Raw genomic sequence first — 16,244 nt, 5'->3', positions numbered from 1 at the left:
TCGAGGGCCAAAGGGCCTGTACTGCGCTGTAATGTTCTATGTTCTATCACTGTCTGGCCCTTCATAAACTGTGGTTAATTACAGTTATTATGTCCATATTTCTCTTTATTACTTAGTCAGAAGTGAGAGTGTGACTAATGAGCCAAAGTTATGGTTTAGTGATATTATCACTAGACTGTTAATTCAGAAATTCAGCTCCGACACTTAAGTTCTGAAGTCCCACGTTTGAATCCCGCAGATGGTGGAATTTTAATTCAATAAAAACAATATCTAGAATTAAGAATGTACTGACGACCACGAAACTATTATCGATTGTCAGAAAAACCCATCTGGTTCACTAATGTCCATTAGAGAAGGAAATCTGCCGTCCTTACCTGGTCTGGCCTACATGTGACTCCAGAGCCACAGCAATGTGTTTGACTCTTAATTGCTCACCAAGGGTAACTAGAGTTGGGCAGTGACTGCTGGCCAGCCAGTGACAGCCATGTCCATGATTGAATGAGAAAAAAGGTTGCACTCTCAATTCTAGTAGGACTAGTAGGCAAGAACTTCATGTTCACTGCATTGTATGCCTTTGAATGATAACATTGGCTAGAATTGCTGCAGCACACTCTTTGGGTGAGTGGGATATCTTTCTCAGCAGCTTCCAAATGTTTGCATTTAACTGTGTATGTCCGGAAACCAGAAGTTGTTTTCCGGTCAATCTACTTCAGAATAACAGTGAACTCTTTTAGCCTTGCTGTTAACGATACAAAATCAGGATCGACATCTGAACTGATTCCTCTTCTCCTTTCTTAATCTCTGACTGTTCACAAAAGCTCTGCTTGACTGACTGATGTAACCACTATCTAGCTTCTAATCACTCACGTTTTTCTTCTAAGGTGTCATTTACTGGTAAAGCAGCTGCTTTGTAAAACTGAAGAAATCAAAACCTTCCTCTAATTATTACAAAGACGAAAATAATTGCTACTTCTACCAAGAGCAAAGAAAGCCTCTGAGTGTCCCATTTGAAATGAAGGCTTGACCTTATTTCTGTTAATCATCCCAAGATGTCGGTTTTGAAGCATGGAATTGCAGATGGTCAGCTCCACTTTTACAAGTACACACCCGCCACCACCCCCCCCCCCCCCTTATCTTTTACAAAAGGAACCGCACAAATGTGAGGGGTCATGACCTGTTTTTGATTTACAAAATGCTTTATCTCTGGATCTGATTCAGGGATAATGACTTTACAACTTAATTACCTGAGAGCTTGTATTCATTGTTTACTACCCAGCAATCACGGTTTTAAAGTTTCAAACTTCCATGGAAAATCTGGATAACCCTCAATTGCTTGAGGACAAGCCAGGGTGGATGCAGTTACTCACTCCAGACATAGAACACAAGGAACTGCTCAATTTGTGAGTCTGCCTATCCAGGCCAGACCATTACCCATATTCTGAAGCTTTCCCTTGGGAACTTCATTCCTTGTAGCATTCCAACCATTCACACTGCAGCTGAAGCCATTGAATGAACTGTTAACTTCAATATCAGACCATAACTGCTTTTCCAACCATGTGAATTTTAAAAAGCGCTCAATTCAGTCACTTAATGTGTATTCTTGGGTAGTTTATCATGTATTACAAATATCAAATGCAAACTTTCTTCAGGCAGTTTTGCACCATGCTATTTCTATACATCTTTTGTTTCTCTTCCCTGGTTACATAGATTACTTTAGCAGCCTCAGATTTGTGTGCTCTGTTCCTCTTCATATTGTCTAACATGTAGGGCTAAATGTCCCTTTTAAATGTTCAAATATTAAAAAAAAGTGATCCCTATTAGTGGAACTCACATCTGTTTGAACGTCTGTCTCTGGAAACTTTTTAGCGGTTTTGTTAAGTTTATTTACTTATTGTTCAATATTTTAAACTTTGATGAGTGTTTGCTTTTCTAACAGCTTTCCAGAGTTCTTAATCAGAACTTTAGACATTAAATGTTGATATTGGACTTATCACTGAGATGTAACATTTGTTTTATTGTCTGTGTCATCCTACCCTGGGTAGTCAAAATCCTTTGTCTTATTAAATTTATATCCACAATCAGAAGTTTGTAGAGAATTTGTAGAAAAACTAACCCAAGAGTGGCACATTCACTTTGGTTCTTTTAGCAACTGTTTGTCTACAGTTACATTATGACATCTTAATTTGCTGGCTAATTTTCCATTCCTTTTTTAACCAAGGTGTATCCACTACAGAGAACGACTGTGCTTTTGAACCAGATTACACTGTGCCATCCCTCCCAGTTTCTGAAGGAATGCAACACATCAGGATAATGGAAGGAATGTCCCGCTCTCTCCCCTCCTCCCCTCTGCTGACACACCAATCTATCAGTGTTCGCCTTCAACCTGTTAAGAAAATAACAGGTAAGTTGTTAATTTGTGCATTAATGCAGTGTAACAAGATAATGGCATACAATTTGAATCTCTAAAGTTGTATCATGTGAGAATTGGGTTTATTGTCTACTGTCACCATTTAAAAATGCCATGTTTATTATGTGGCAAGTGGCTTTAGAATTTGCTGGTTAACTAATGTTCATCTTTTTATAGCTGCAGCAACCACTTCATTCATAAATGAAACATTTTTCTAAGACAACAGTTCAGGCAATAATACCAGCACCTTGCACAATTCATCACTACTGTTTCGTTTTCGTCCTACCTATCATCAACATCAGTTTGGTAATTGGCTAATCTAGTCAAAAATTTTTTGAATAATCATAGAACACGTACAGGACAGAAGGGAGACCATTTGGCACATTAGGTCTGCACTGACTTTCCAACAGAGCAGTTTACCCAGGCCCTATCCCTGTAATCGCTCACATTTACCCTGCTAACCCCCCCTAACCTATACATTTTGGGACACTAAGGGGCAATTTAGCATGGCTAATCCACCTACCTGCGCAATTTTGGATTGTGGGAGGAAACCTCCTGGAGGAAACCCACACAGACATCCAAAGCTGGAATTGAACCTCGGTCCCTTGTGCTATGAGGCAGCATTGATAACCATTGCACCACTGTGCTGCCATAAGCAAAATGAAAAAAGTCTTGCATTTATATAGTGCCTTCATGACCCCTGGGTGTCCCAAAGTGCTTTATAGTCAATTAAATATTCTTTTGAACTGTAGTTAATTTTACATTGTGAAAAGCATACTATAATTTCATTAATGATTTAATAATTTAAATAATTTAATTAACTATGTGTACACTCTTATTTAAGTAATCAGAGCTTTGATCCAAGTCTTAGAATGAGGTCTGAGTTGGGTTCAATCCAGTTCATATTCATATTTGATAAATTTACTAGATTTTTATGAAGATGTGACTAGTGTAGTAGACAGAGGGGAACCGGTGGATGTGGTGATTTTAGATTTCCAGAAGGCGTTTGATAAGGTGCCTCACAGAAGGTTGCTGCAGAAGGTTAGGGCACACGGAGTTGGAGGTAAAGTGTTAGCAGGAATTGAGGATTGGTTATCTAACAGGAGGCAGAGAGTTGGAATAAATGGGTGCTTTTCTGGTTGGCAGTTGGTGACTGGCGGCATGCCGCAGGGATCGGTGCTGGGGCCTCAACTATTTACCATATACATAGACGATCTGGAGGAGGGGGCTGAGTGTAGGGGACAAAGTTTGCTGATGACACAAAGATCGGTGGAAAAGCAAATTGCGTGGAGGATGCAGAAAGTCTGCAGAGAGATTTGGATAGCTGAGTGAGTGGGCGAGGACCTGGCAGATGGAGTATAACGTTGGCAAATGTGAGATTGTCCACTTTGGAAGAAACAATAGGCTGGAATATTATTTAAATGGTAAAAAGTTGCAGCATGCTACTGTGCAGAGGGACCTGGGGGTCCTTGTGCACGAATCCCAAAAACTCAGTCTGCAGGTGCAGCAGGTGATCAAGAAGGTGAATGGAATGTTGGCCTTTATTGCGAGGGGGATAGAATATAAAAGCAGGGAGGTCTTGCTGCAACTGTACAGGGTACTGGTGAGACCACAACTGGAGTGCTGTGTGCAATTTTGGTCCCCTTATTTGCGAAAGGATATATTGGCCTTGGAGGGAGTACAGAGAAGGTTCACCAGGCTGATACCAGAGATGAGGGTGTTAGCTTATGAGGAGAGATTGAGTAGGTTGGGCCTGTACTCGTTGGAGTTTAGAAGGCTGAGGGGGGATCTTATAGAGACATATAAGATAATGAAGGGGCTAGATAGGGTAGAGGTAGACTGATTCTTTCCACTTAGAAAGGAAACTAGAACTAGAGGGAACAGTCTCAAAATAAGGAGGAGGCAGTTTAGAACAGAGTTGAGGAGGAACAACTTCTCTCAGAGGGTGGTGAATCTCTGAATTCTCTGCCCATTGAAGTGGTGGAGGCTACCTCGCTAAATATGCTTAAGTCACGGGTAGATAGATTTCTGATCGATAAGGGAATTAAGGGTTATGGGGAGCAGGTGGGTAAGTGGAACTATCCACTTCTGATCAGTCATAATCTTACTGAATGGTGGACCAGGCTCGAAGGGAAAGATGGTCTACTCCTGCTCCTATTTCTTATGTTCTTATGTATATTCCTGATGGGTTCTGGAATACTTTTTCATGTTGGTTCCAGCATTTGAGTCATAAAATTTTGCATACAAATGTGACATGTTTTACTCATAAAAGAACTATGGCAGCTCAGTGTTTGACTGCTGATTCATATTTTAGGCTGTTTGTTACCCATATCTTTCTGTTCTCAACTAGATGAAGAATTACTTGGCCAGACGAGTATTTTGAGACACTAACCCATATGTGTAATTACTTGACCAAGAGGAACTGATTAAAGAGTCTGCATGAAGTTCTGAATGCTAGACCGTGTGTGACTAACTTAGTTTAATTTAGGGAAATGTCAATGAATGCTGCACATATGGCCTTTTGTCCCATTTGACAAAGTTCCACAGAAGAGGTTATTAGCAAAAATGCAAAGCCCAGAATTGGATGTAGCTTTGTACAGGGTGTAATTTGTTGTAAATTGAAAGACTGAATAGGGATTAAGGGAATTGTCTTTGGTGAGTAGGGTGTTTGAAGTGGTGTTCTCCAGGGAGCTGTATTAGGGTCTCAGTTTTTCATCCTGTTGGTTAATGGCATGAAAGAAGAGAGAGTTGTATATCCAACTAGGCAGGTGTCAATAAGATGGAAAACAAAGTAAATAGTGTAGGTATTATAATGAGCAATAGACAAGTTAAGCAAGTGTGCAAAACTGGCCATGTGGATGAATGTGAGGACTTTGGATCTGAGAAATAAAACACCAAATATTTTTAGAAGGATGAGAGAATTGGAGCTATGGAGCAAAAGGATTTGGGAATACCAGTGTGCACGGATCACAAATAGTTATTACTCGGGTAGAAATAGCAATCAAAATCGCAAATAAAATTTGAACAGGTGGCATAAACCTGGCTTCCTTTAAATTTAAGAAGATTAGTGGGTGATCTAATTGAAATCTTAGCAGACACAGTGAAATGATTTCCACTGGTAGGACTCAAAATTAGAGCTAGATCAATAATGAATGAAATCATGAAATATTTCTACACACACGCTAGTGTAAGTTCCTCACCCTTTCCCAAAAAAGGAAAAATGCTGGGCCAATTGATAATTTTATTAGTTGATATTGGAGGTAGAAGAAAGGTGAGCAAATAGAACTGAGACACAGATCTATTAAGAACCAATTAAATGCCAGATTTGGCTCAAGAAACTGAATGGCCTACTCCTGTTCCTGTGTTAGATCAAAGTCCATTTTTAATAGCATTTGGTTTATATTTATCCCATACTACAAAATGTCTTTTTTTACTTTATCTACAACATTAATAATATGAATAAAGAAATAGAAAATGCTGTTCTATATCAGTTGTCTTGGCAGTTAAAGATCAGATAATTTGGAGAAGGTTGAACCAGTAAATTGATGTATGCAAAGGAAAAATGATCAAATTCATAACTGTTTCTGTTTATATCAAGAAAAATATGATATCATCCCTGTGTCTTCTCAAGAGTCTAAATTGAATATGGCATGTAAAACCTCTCAAGAAGAGTGAGGTTATTCCTAGGGCATGGTTTGTGTATGTCTAAGGAGAGGTTGTGTATGTCTAAGGCATTAGGTCTAAATACATTTAGCTGCATTCCCTCTTTGTGGCTGCTTCTGCTCTCTCAAATGTAATGTTGTATGTAGCACATCCCTATTAAGACCATCTAATTGTCTGAGAGAGAGTAGATTATTTGAGATTCATTGGCCTAGAGTTTCTGCTCAGTTGTGCTGGCTTCGGTGGTGCAATTTGCCTGATATCACAATTATGAGTTACTGTTAATCGTATCTTTTGCAGACCTTCAAGAAGATTCTAAGAATTAGGCCCTCTTCCTGCTTCCACTGCTTGAATATGGTGGATTGCGGACTCATAATACAAAACTTTAAGTACTGTTTGTTTTATCATTACAGCTACAGTGAAAAGAGATCTTGGAGTAGTATAGCATCAGGCTTATATTTTTGGATTAGCAATTCAGAGGTTTGATTATTTTTTTGATTTGGTTTATTGTTGTCACATGTATTGGAAGGTATTGATAATTTGGAGAATGGAAGTGCAAATTCATCCACTGCAGTTTCAAGAACTGGAGGCCTGTGACCAGCAGTGTGCCTCAGGGATCGTTGCTGGGTCCACTATTAATGATTTATACTAATGATTTGGATGAGAATATAGGAGGCATGGTAAGTAAGTTTGCAGATGACACCAAGGTTGGTGGTATAGTGGATAGTGAAGAAGGTTATCTAGGATTGCAACAGGATCTTAATCACTTGAGCCAGTGGACTGATGAATGGCAGATGGAGTTTAATTTGGATAAATGAAAGGTGATGCATTTTGGGAGATCAAATCAGAACAGGATTTACTTAGTTAATGGGTAGGGTGTCGGGAGAGTTATAGAACAAAGAGATCTAGGGGTACATGTTCATAGCTTTTTGCAAGTGGAGTCACAGATGGACAGAGTGGTGAAGAAGGCATTTGGCATGCTTGGTTTTATTGGTCAGAACATTGAATACAAGAGTTGGAATGTCTTGTTGAAGTTGTACAAGACATTGGTAAGGCCACACTTGGAACACTGTGTACAGTTCTGGTCATCCTATTGTAGAAAGGATATTATTAAACTAGAAAAAGTGTGGAAAAGATTTCTAGAATGCAACTGGGACTTGATGGTTTGAGTTATAAGGAGAGGCTGGTTAGACTGGGACTTTTTCCTCTGGAGCATAGGAGGCTTAGGGGTGATCTTATAAAAGTCTATGAAATAATGAGGGGCGTAGATCAGCTAAATAGTTAATATATTTTCCGAAAGGCAGGGTAGTCCAAAGCTAGAGACATAGGTTTAAGGTGAGAGGGGAGAGTACAAAAGGGTGCAGAGGGGCAATTTTATCTCACACAGGGTGGTGAGTGTCTGGAACAAGCTGCCAGAGGTAGTAGTAGAGGCGGGTACAATGCCTTAGGATTTTCCTTAATACTGTTTGCCAAGCACTTTTTGTGTCTCCTATTAGCCTTCCTAACTCCTTCCATAAGGTCCTTCCTACATTCTTTATATCCTTCAAGGACTTCATCTATATTAACCCTTTTAGACCTTACAAATACTTCCTTTTTCTTTTTGACAAGGCTCATAATATCCCTCGTTATCCAGGATTCCCAATACTTGCCGTACTTATCCTTTATCCTGACAGGTACATACCAGTCCTGAATTCCAATCAGTTGACATTTGAAAGGCGCCCACATGTCGGATGTTGATTTACCTTCAAACAGCTTCCCTCAATCTACACTCTCTAGATCCTGCCTAATGTTGTTGTAGCCTTTCCCCAATTTAACACCTTTGCCCGAGAACCACTCTTGTCCTTATCCACAAGCACCTTAAAAACTTATGGATTTATGATTGCTGTTCCCGAAAGACTCTCCTATTGAAACTTCAATCACCTGGCCAGCGTCATTCTCCAATACCGGGTCTAATATAGCTCCTTCCTGAGCTGGGCTATTTACATACTATTTTCAAGAAACCCTCCTGACAAATTCTGCCCCATTCAAGCCCTTAATAGCAAGTGAGTCAATATAGGGAAAACTAAAATCACTCACCACAGCAAACCTGTTGTTTTTGCTTCTTTCCTAAATCTGTGCATATCTGTTCTTCTATCTCCTACTGGCTGTTTGGAGACCTGAGCTCTACTCATATTACCTTGCTGCCTAAATCCTTCAAGATGTCCTCCCTCAGTACAGCTGTAATATTCTCCTTAACCAGTAATGCCACTCCCTCATCTCTTTTACACCCCCCCGCCCCCCGCAAATCTCCTTAATTGGTAATGTCACTTCCCCATCATGCCTGGAGCGTCTAAATCCTGGAATGTTTTGCTGCCAGTCTTGTCTCTGTTTCAATCAAGTCTCTGTAATAGCAACAGCATCATAGTTCCAACTACTAGTCCAAGCTCTAAGTTCATTTGTTTTACTTGTTATGCTCCTCACGTTGAAACAAATGGAATTCAGACCACCAGTCCTGCTGTATTCAACAACTACTCCCTGCCTGCTTTTCCTCTTAATCTTACTGGCCTTAGCCTGTAGCTCTCCCTCAGTTATTTCACCTGCTGACCTACTGCACTGGTTCCTACCCCCCTGCCATATTAGTTTAAACCCTCCCGAGTGACTAGCAAATCTCCCTGCCAGGATAATGGTGCCCCTCCAGTTTAGGTATAACCTGTCCTTCCAGTACAGGTCCACCTGTCCCAAAAGAGCCCAATGATCAAGATATCATCCCCTCCCTCCTACAGCAGCTCTTTAGCCACGTATTGAGCTGCACTATCTCCCTATTCCTAGTCTCACTAGCACGTGGCACAGGAAGTAATCCTGAGATTACAATCCTAGAGCTCCTTTTTTCTTAAATTACTATCTAACTCCCTGAACTCCTCTTGGAGGAACTTACCATTCTTCCTGCCTATGTCCTTAGCACCAATGTGTACCACAACTTCTGGCTGTTCACCCTTTTCAGAATGTCCCATGCCCATTCAGAGACATCTTTGACCTTGGCACTAACATACCATCCTGGTCTCTCTTTCCTAGCTACAGAAATGTCTGTCTGTGCCCCAGACTAGAGAGTTCCTATAACTGTCATTCTTCTGCACCTTGACCCTCCCTGCTCCCTGAATAACAGAGCCAGTCATGGTACCACTGCCCTGGCTGCTGCTGTTTTCCCAGGATAGGCCACACACACACATCCCCCCCCCGCCCCCCCAAACAGTATCCAAAACAGCATACCTGTTAGAGAGGGGATAGCCACAGGGGATTCCTGCACTGACTGACTGCCCTTTCTAGCGGTCGCCCATCTGTCTGCCAGCACCTTGGGTATGACCATGTCTCTAAAGCTTTCCGCCACCTTCATGCTCCAAAGTGCATCCAACTGTTGCTCCAACCAATCCATGCGGTCTGTGAGGAGCTGCAATTGGGTGCACTTCCTGCAGATGTAGTTGTCTGGAACGCTTGAAGTCTCATAGATCTCCCACATCTTACAGATGAAGCATTTTATCCCACTGAAACACCATTAATGAATTTATTTACAAATAAATACTTAAAAATTTAGGTTTTAATTAGCTATGCAGTCCCTGGTACTAGATCTGCATGATAAATATTAATAGCTAAATACACTAGTCTCCTATACTATTTAATTAATTTTTGTTTAAGCTGATTATTTATCCCTCTTGATCTGAAATCAAATTAAAATCAGTAATTTAAATCAGTAACATAGAGTAGATTTTCAAAGAATACCACTTGGGGTTATTGCTTGATTGAGTGTTTCTATACTGTCTGCTGACATCCAACTTAATTGTAATTATCTGTACGCTGGAATCATTCACTACTCGGACAAAAATATGCAGATACTAATGGAACATGAACCTCGCAATAAGTGGAGCAAAATTATTGAGGAGGAGGAAATTACAAATTGAGCTTTTTCATTGCAGAAAGTCTACTGTACTTCAGAATCATCTGTGTAAATGTTGAGACTAACAGGAAATGATTTTTGCACTAATCATTAAGATATAAGAAAACTTTTAAAAGTGACAGATGAGAGAAGGTAAAGACATCAGTCTTTGTGTAGGGAGTTAGAGATACTCTTTTAATTGATCTAGATTTAAAGTAATTAGCAGAAGGATTAGAAGTGAGTTGAGGAGAAATGTTATCAGAGAGTAGGTGGTAAGAATTAGGTCATAGAAGTTTGGGCAAGTTGCAGCTTTCTGCATGGTAGCATTTGAGATGCTGAGAATGGGAAAGGGTAGTTAGAGAATTGGAGTGAAGGAGAAGGCAGCATGGCTAAGCATTTTGTCTGCAAGGACAGAAAAAATTAACATTAGCAGTTTTGGTACTGTTAAGACCTAGGCTAGAAACTCTAAGGTATTTTGTGAAAATAGTCTAAGTTTTACATTTGATTTTGGCATTGGTGAGCATAAGATGTTTCACTCCAGGTATAATTAAAGTAACACACTAGGAGGCTTTTATCAAAGTTTATTTAAGAACACAGAATAAAACAAAAAGAATTAGCATAACTTTTACCAACGACAAGACTTAAACATGACACAGTACAACTTAACAGCTATTTCTTGTTCCAATTTGAAACAACATCCCACCAACATACACCCTTCTTCGGAATTAGCACTAAAACAAGTATACTCGTGTGGTGCTGCATTTTGAGTTTTGTAACACCTTAGGATAGAAATCCTATAAGAAGTCTCATCACACTAGGTTAAAGTCCAACAGGTTTATTCGATAGTAAAAGCCACTAGCATTTGGAGCACTGGCTGCCTCTTCTTGAGTAGAAGTTCTAATTACAAACAGGACATACAAAGGTACAAACTCAATTTACAGAATAACGATTGGAATGTGAGTCTTTATAGCTAATCAAGTCTTAAAGGTACACACAATGTGAGTGTAGAAGGCGTTAAGTACAGATTAAATAGATGCGTATTGTCTCCAGACATGACAGTTAGTGAGATTTTGCAAGGTCTTGGTGTTATGAGACTTCTTACTGTGTTCACCCCAGTCCAATGCCAGCATCTCCACATGACAGAAATCCAAGCTAGTGGTTTTCAGAGAAGGATATCCTCAAAACAGCAAAACCTCCGAGAGGTAAATACAGTCTCTGGCGGTTTCCAGCCTCCAGAGAGGGAAAAAGAGAGAGACTGCTCTCTTTTAACTCAAAAGCAACATCTAATACAACAAAACTAAGACAACAAAACCAGGGAGAGGGATGAACTCTGCTGTCCCTCTCAGCTTCAAGTGGCTTCTGAGAAACAAAACTAAATCTGGACTTCTCTGTGAGAGCATAGCTCTCCCTAGCTATATGACCTGACTTGTCACTCAACCCCAATCAAGCTCCACTCAGCCACCCCAGGGGATAATTAAAACAACAGAACACTGCATTAATTCAGATTAAAATAACCATGATGTCAGTTATACTGCTTCAGTAACAATAAAGGACACCTGTTGCAGACAACCTGGCACCAACAAAATCCCAGGGACTGCTAAAACATCCTGCAGGGAAACGTTATTAAAATATATTTCTTAAAGGCACAGTACCATCACAGTGCGCATCAGCCTTATCTAATTGACTGGAACAGGTTCAAAGGGATGACTGCCCTGATGTTCACACTTATTTTACTGAGGCAATTTTCTGATGCACGTATAAACATGTGGAATGGAAATGGAATGCTCTATTGATGTTGAATCAAGATAGTCATTATTATGATAAATATCCAATATAGAGACAGAAACAGAATTTTTATAGCACAGGAGGTATTTGACCCATCATATCTTTCCTGGCTGAAACAGCTATTCAGCCAAATCCCACTTTCCAGTTCTTAAATTTATGTGTATCATAAGTAGGCTTACATTAACACTGCAATGAAATTACTGTGAAAATCCCGTAGGTTGATCAGTAGCCTGACAGATTACCGTGCACATCAAACTTTTAAACAAAATGTGATGAGGGTTTTTGCCTCTACCATTCTTTAGGGCGATGTGGGATGAGGTAGATGGGTAAGATAAATTAATTGGCTGAGGTGATAGATGGAATTTGGATTTGGAGGGTTAGTCAGGTGTTTGGAGGTAGTCAAGGGGATAGCTGGTGTTCACGAAGATAGTCGGGATCACAGGTCCATTGAGGGAGGATTCAGATGGTCAGTAGGGGGGATAGTTACATAGTTACCCAGATGTTAGACTAGGTTTAGAATACTGTGTCCAGTTCTACATACCACAGTACAAAAATGATAGCGCAGCTATTGTAGGGATACAGAAGAAAGGAACCAGAATGATTAAGGGAATGACGGGATTGAATTCTTCTGAGCAGGCGGCACACTGGCGCAGTGGTTAGCACTGCTGTCTCGTAACACCAGGGACCAGGTTCGATTCCGGCCTTGGGTCACTGTGCAGAGTTTGCACATTCTCCCTGTGCCTGCATGGGTTTCCTCCGGGTGCTCTGATTTCCTCCCATAGTCCAGAAATGTGGGGGTTAGGTGGATTGACCATGCTAAATTGCCCCTTAGTGTCGGGGGACTAACTAGGGTAAAATGCACGTGGTAATGGGGATAAGGCCTAGATGGGGTTGTGTTTGGTGCAGACACGATGGGCCGAATGGCCTCCTTGTGCATTGTAGGATTCTATGATAATTACATAAATTGGGAATAATCTCACTGCAGAAAGACATGATTATGAGGTTATATGACTGTAAAGGGATTAGATGATGTAGCTAAGACAAGCTGTTTCACCTTGTCTGCAGTGGTAGCAGCAGAAAACACACCCTAAGCTCGAGAGAAATAAATTCAAAATTAGCTTTTGGAAACACAATTTTTGTAATTTTGTTTTCAATCTGTAGAATGGTCTCTAAGGACATGGTGGAAATAAACAGTTTTGATTCATTCAAATGCAAATTAGTCAGATTTTGTTTGGAAAATAATACCTTGAGGTATATTACAATTTGAGACATGGCATATGGTAGTTTCAGTTTGTGTTGAGGAGCAGGTGGTGTTGGACCTAAAGCTTTCAACACTTCTTTTCTCCATCCTCATGTCTGGCTCTATACTAGATTAGTTGATAGAGATTGGTTGCCGTGAGTCTAAAATTAAAATGGAGAGCATTTTTGCCAAACGGCCTCCTTCTATACCGTAACATTTCTGTGATTCTGTCTCGATCTATCTGAATTTGCCAGGCTCAGAAACGTAGAAGCTTCAGGCCTCTCAAAGCTGAGGAGAATAAATTGTTAAGTAGATTGCTGTTTTATGGAGGTGACAAGAAAGATATCAGAACTTTAATATGTTTAGATATTCGATATATTGAAGTTTCATACATTAAGGTGCCACTCTACTTAGAGTTGATATTGAAAAGCACATTGTATATTGACCAAATGAAGCATCTAAAACAAATTGGAAATTTCTGATTGGGCAGGAGCAAGGTAAATTGGACTGTCTCTCAGTGGTTTACATCATAATATGCTGAGTTTTTTCTTGCTCATGTCTTGGCTTGCATTTCAAATAAATCTTGATTTTTCATCATTCGAGTTGACTTTCTCAGTAAAATCACTTGGCCCATAAACCAGCACTTGGCCCATAGCCTTGAATGTTATGATGTACCAAGTGCTCATCCAGGTACTTCTTAAAGGATGTGAGACAACTCACCTCTCCCACCCTCCCAGGCAGTGCATTCCAGATTGTCACCATCCTCCAGGTAAAAAGGTTTTTCTTCACACATCATTCCCCCCTTTAACCTCCTGCCTCTCACCTTGAACCTATGTTCTCTCTTCACTGACTCTTCAACTAAGGGGAACAGCTCCCTATCCACTCTGTCCATGCCCTTCATAATCTTGTACACCTCAATCAGGTCACCTGTAAATCTTCACTGTTCCAACAAAAACAATCCAGCCTACACAACCTCTCTTCGTAACTTAAATGTTCCATCCCAGACAGCATCCTGGTGAACCTCCTCTGTGTGTTCTCCAGTGCAATCACATCCTTCCTATAATAGGTCGATCAGAACTACACACAGTACTCCAGCTGTGGCCTCACCAAAATTGTACACAATTCCAACATGACTGCACTACTTTTGTAATCTGTGTCTCGATTGATGAAGGCAAGCATTCCATATGCCCTTTTCACTATCCTACCAACATGCCCTTCTGTCATAAAATCATAGAATCTCTACAGTGCAGAAGGAGGCCATTTGGCCTATCACGACTGCACTGGAATAATCCCATCAAGGCCCTATCCCTGTAACCCCACAAATTTACCCTGCTAACCCGTCTAACCTATATATTCCGAAACACCGTGGGGTAATTTAGCATGACTAATGCACCTAACCCGCACATCTTTGGACTGTGGGAGAAAACCGGAGGACCCTGAGGAAACTCACTCAGACATGGAAAAAGTGTAAACTCCACACAGACAGTGACCAAGCTAGGAATTGAACCCAGATCTCTGGAGCTGTAAAGCAGCAGTGCTAACCACTGTGCCACCTCTCCATGTGTTCCGTGATCGATGGACATACACGCCAAGGTCCCTTTGTTCCACAGAACTTCTTAGTGTCACGCCATTCATTGAGTACTTCCTTGTCAAGTTACTCCTTCCAAAGTGTATCATCTCGCACTTTTCAGGGTTAAATTCCATCTGCCACTTATCTGCCCATTTGACCATTCTAAACATCTGAATGTCTTGTAACCCAAGACATTCAGCCTCACTGTTAACTACCCGGCCAATCTTTGTCATCCACAATCTTACTAATCCAACTCCCCGCATATAGTTATCAACGTCTTTTATATCAATGACAAGGAGCCCAAATTCAATCTATGTAGTACGTCACTGGACATTGGCTTGCAGTCACTAAAGCAGCCTTCTGTAATCACCCTCTGTATCCTATAGCTGAGCCAATTTTGAATCCACTTTATCAAATTACCCTATATCCCATGTGCATTTACCTTCTTTACAGGTGTCCCATGTGGGACCTTATCAAAGGCTTTGCTGAAATCCATATAAGCTACATCAACTGCACTATCTTCATCTACACACCTGGTCACCTCCTCAAAACAATTCAATCAACTTCCCTCTGATGAACCATGCTGACTACACCTGATCAAACCTTGCCTCTCCAAGTGGAAATAGATGTTGTCCTTCAGAAGTTTCTCCAATAGTTTCCCGACCACTGATGTGAGGCTTTTCTGTTCCCTGGCTTATCTCTACAATGTTTCTTAAATAGTGGAACCACATTAGCCATTTTCCAGTCATCTGGTACCTCCCTCATGGCCAGAGAGGAATTGAAAATTTAGGTCAGAACCCCTGCAATCTTCTCCCTAGCCTCCCACAGCCAATTCGTCTGGACCTGGAGATTTATCCACTTTTAAGGCTGCCAACGCCTCCAGTACCTTGTACTTCCCTCTGTCAACTTGCTCAAAACTTCAGTCTCTCTCTCTGAATCCCATACCTTCTTTCTTATTCTGTTGGATGAAGATGGATGTGAAGTATTCATTCAACTCTACACTGTTGTCTAACTCCATCGACAGATTTCCCCCATGGTCCCTATTGTTTCCCTGGTTATGCTCTTTCGATTGATATACTTATAGAATATCTTGAGCTTTTCCCTACTTTTACCAGCCAGAGCTTTCTCATATACTTTTCATTTTCCGAATTGCTTTCTTAAGCTCCACCCTGCACTTTCTACATTCTGCTAATGTCACGGTTGATTTGTTCCCTTTATATTTGCTAAAAGCCTTTCATTTCCTTCTCATCATATCCTGAGTGTCTCTGGTCATCCTTGGTTAAAAGAGGTTCAAAATGTAGCACAAATCTTCATTAGAACAAAGAATAGTACAGCATAGGAACAGGCCCTTAGGCCCTCCAAGCCTGCGCTGATCACGTTTAAACCAAATATTTCTATCCTTCTATTCCCTGTTTGTTCGTATGTTTTTAAGGAGCAGCTGATAGGGCTGCAGGACATGCATGTGCCTGAAAAAGGAAGGATAGGAAAGGTAGGATTCGAGAGCCATGGATAACCAGGGAAATTGAGAATCTGATCAAAAAGAAAAGAGAGGCATACGTTAGGTCCAGGCAGCTAAAAACAGATGGAGCACTAGAAGAATACAGGGAAAGTAGGAAAGAACTCAAACGGGGAGTTAGAAGGGCAAAAAAGGGTCATGAAATGTCCTTGGCAGACA

At 40.7% G+C, this 16,244-nt stretch overlaps 1 protein-coding gene across 4 annotated transcripts in view; it reads left to right on the top strand.

Moving 5' to 3' along the window:
- Positions 1-16,244, top strand: part of LOC145359270 (protein TANC2-like) — a 1,038,666-nt gene that overhangs the window by 585,437 nt on the left and 436,985 nt on the right. For all 4 annotated transcript variants that reach the window (XM_080213802.1, XM_080213801.1, XM_080213799.1 and 1 more), the window contains exon 5: positions 2,219-2,401. In XM_080213802.1, coding sequence (XP_080069928.1) covers positions 2,219-2,401 — 183 coding nt within the window. The remainder of the gene's footprint in view (positions 1-2,218; positions 2,402-16,244) is intronic.

This window comes from Carcharhinus amblyrhynchos, chromosome 27 (genome assembly GCF_965287045.1).
Source record: "Carcharhinus amblyrhynchos chromosome 27, sCarAmb.v2.hapA, whole genome shotgun sequence".
NCBI lineage: Eukaryota > Metazoa > Chordata > Chondrichthyes > Carcharhiniformes > Carcharhinidae > Carcharhinus > Carcharhinus amblyrhynchos.
Note: the sequence above shows the minus strand (reverse complement) of the source record. Positions and strands in the feature narration are given on the sequence as shown.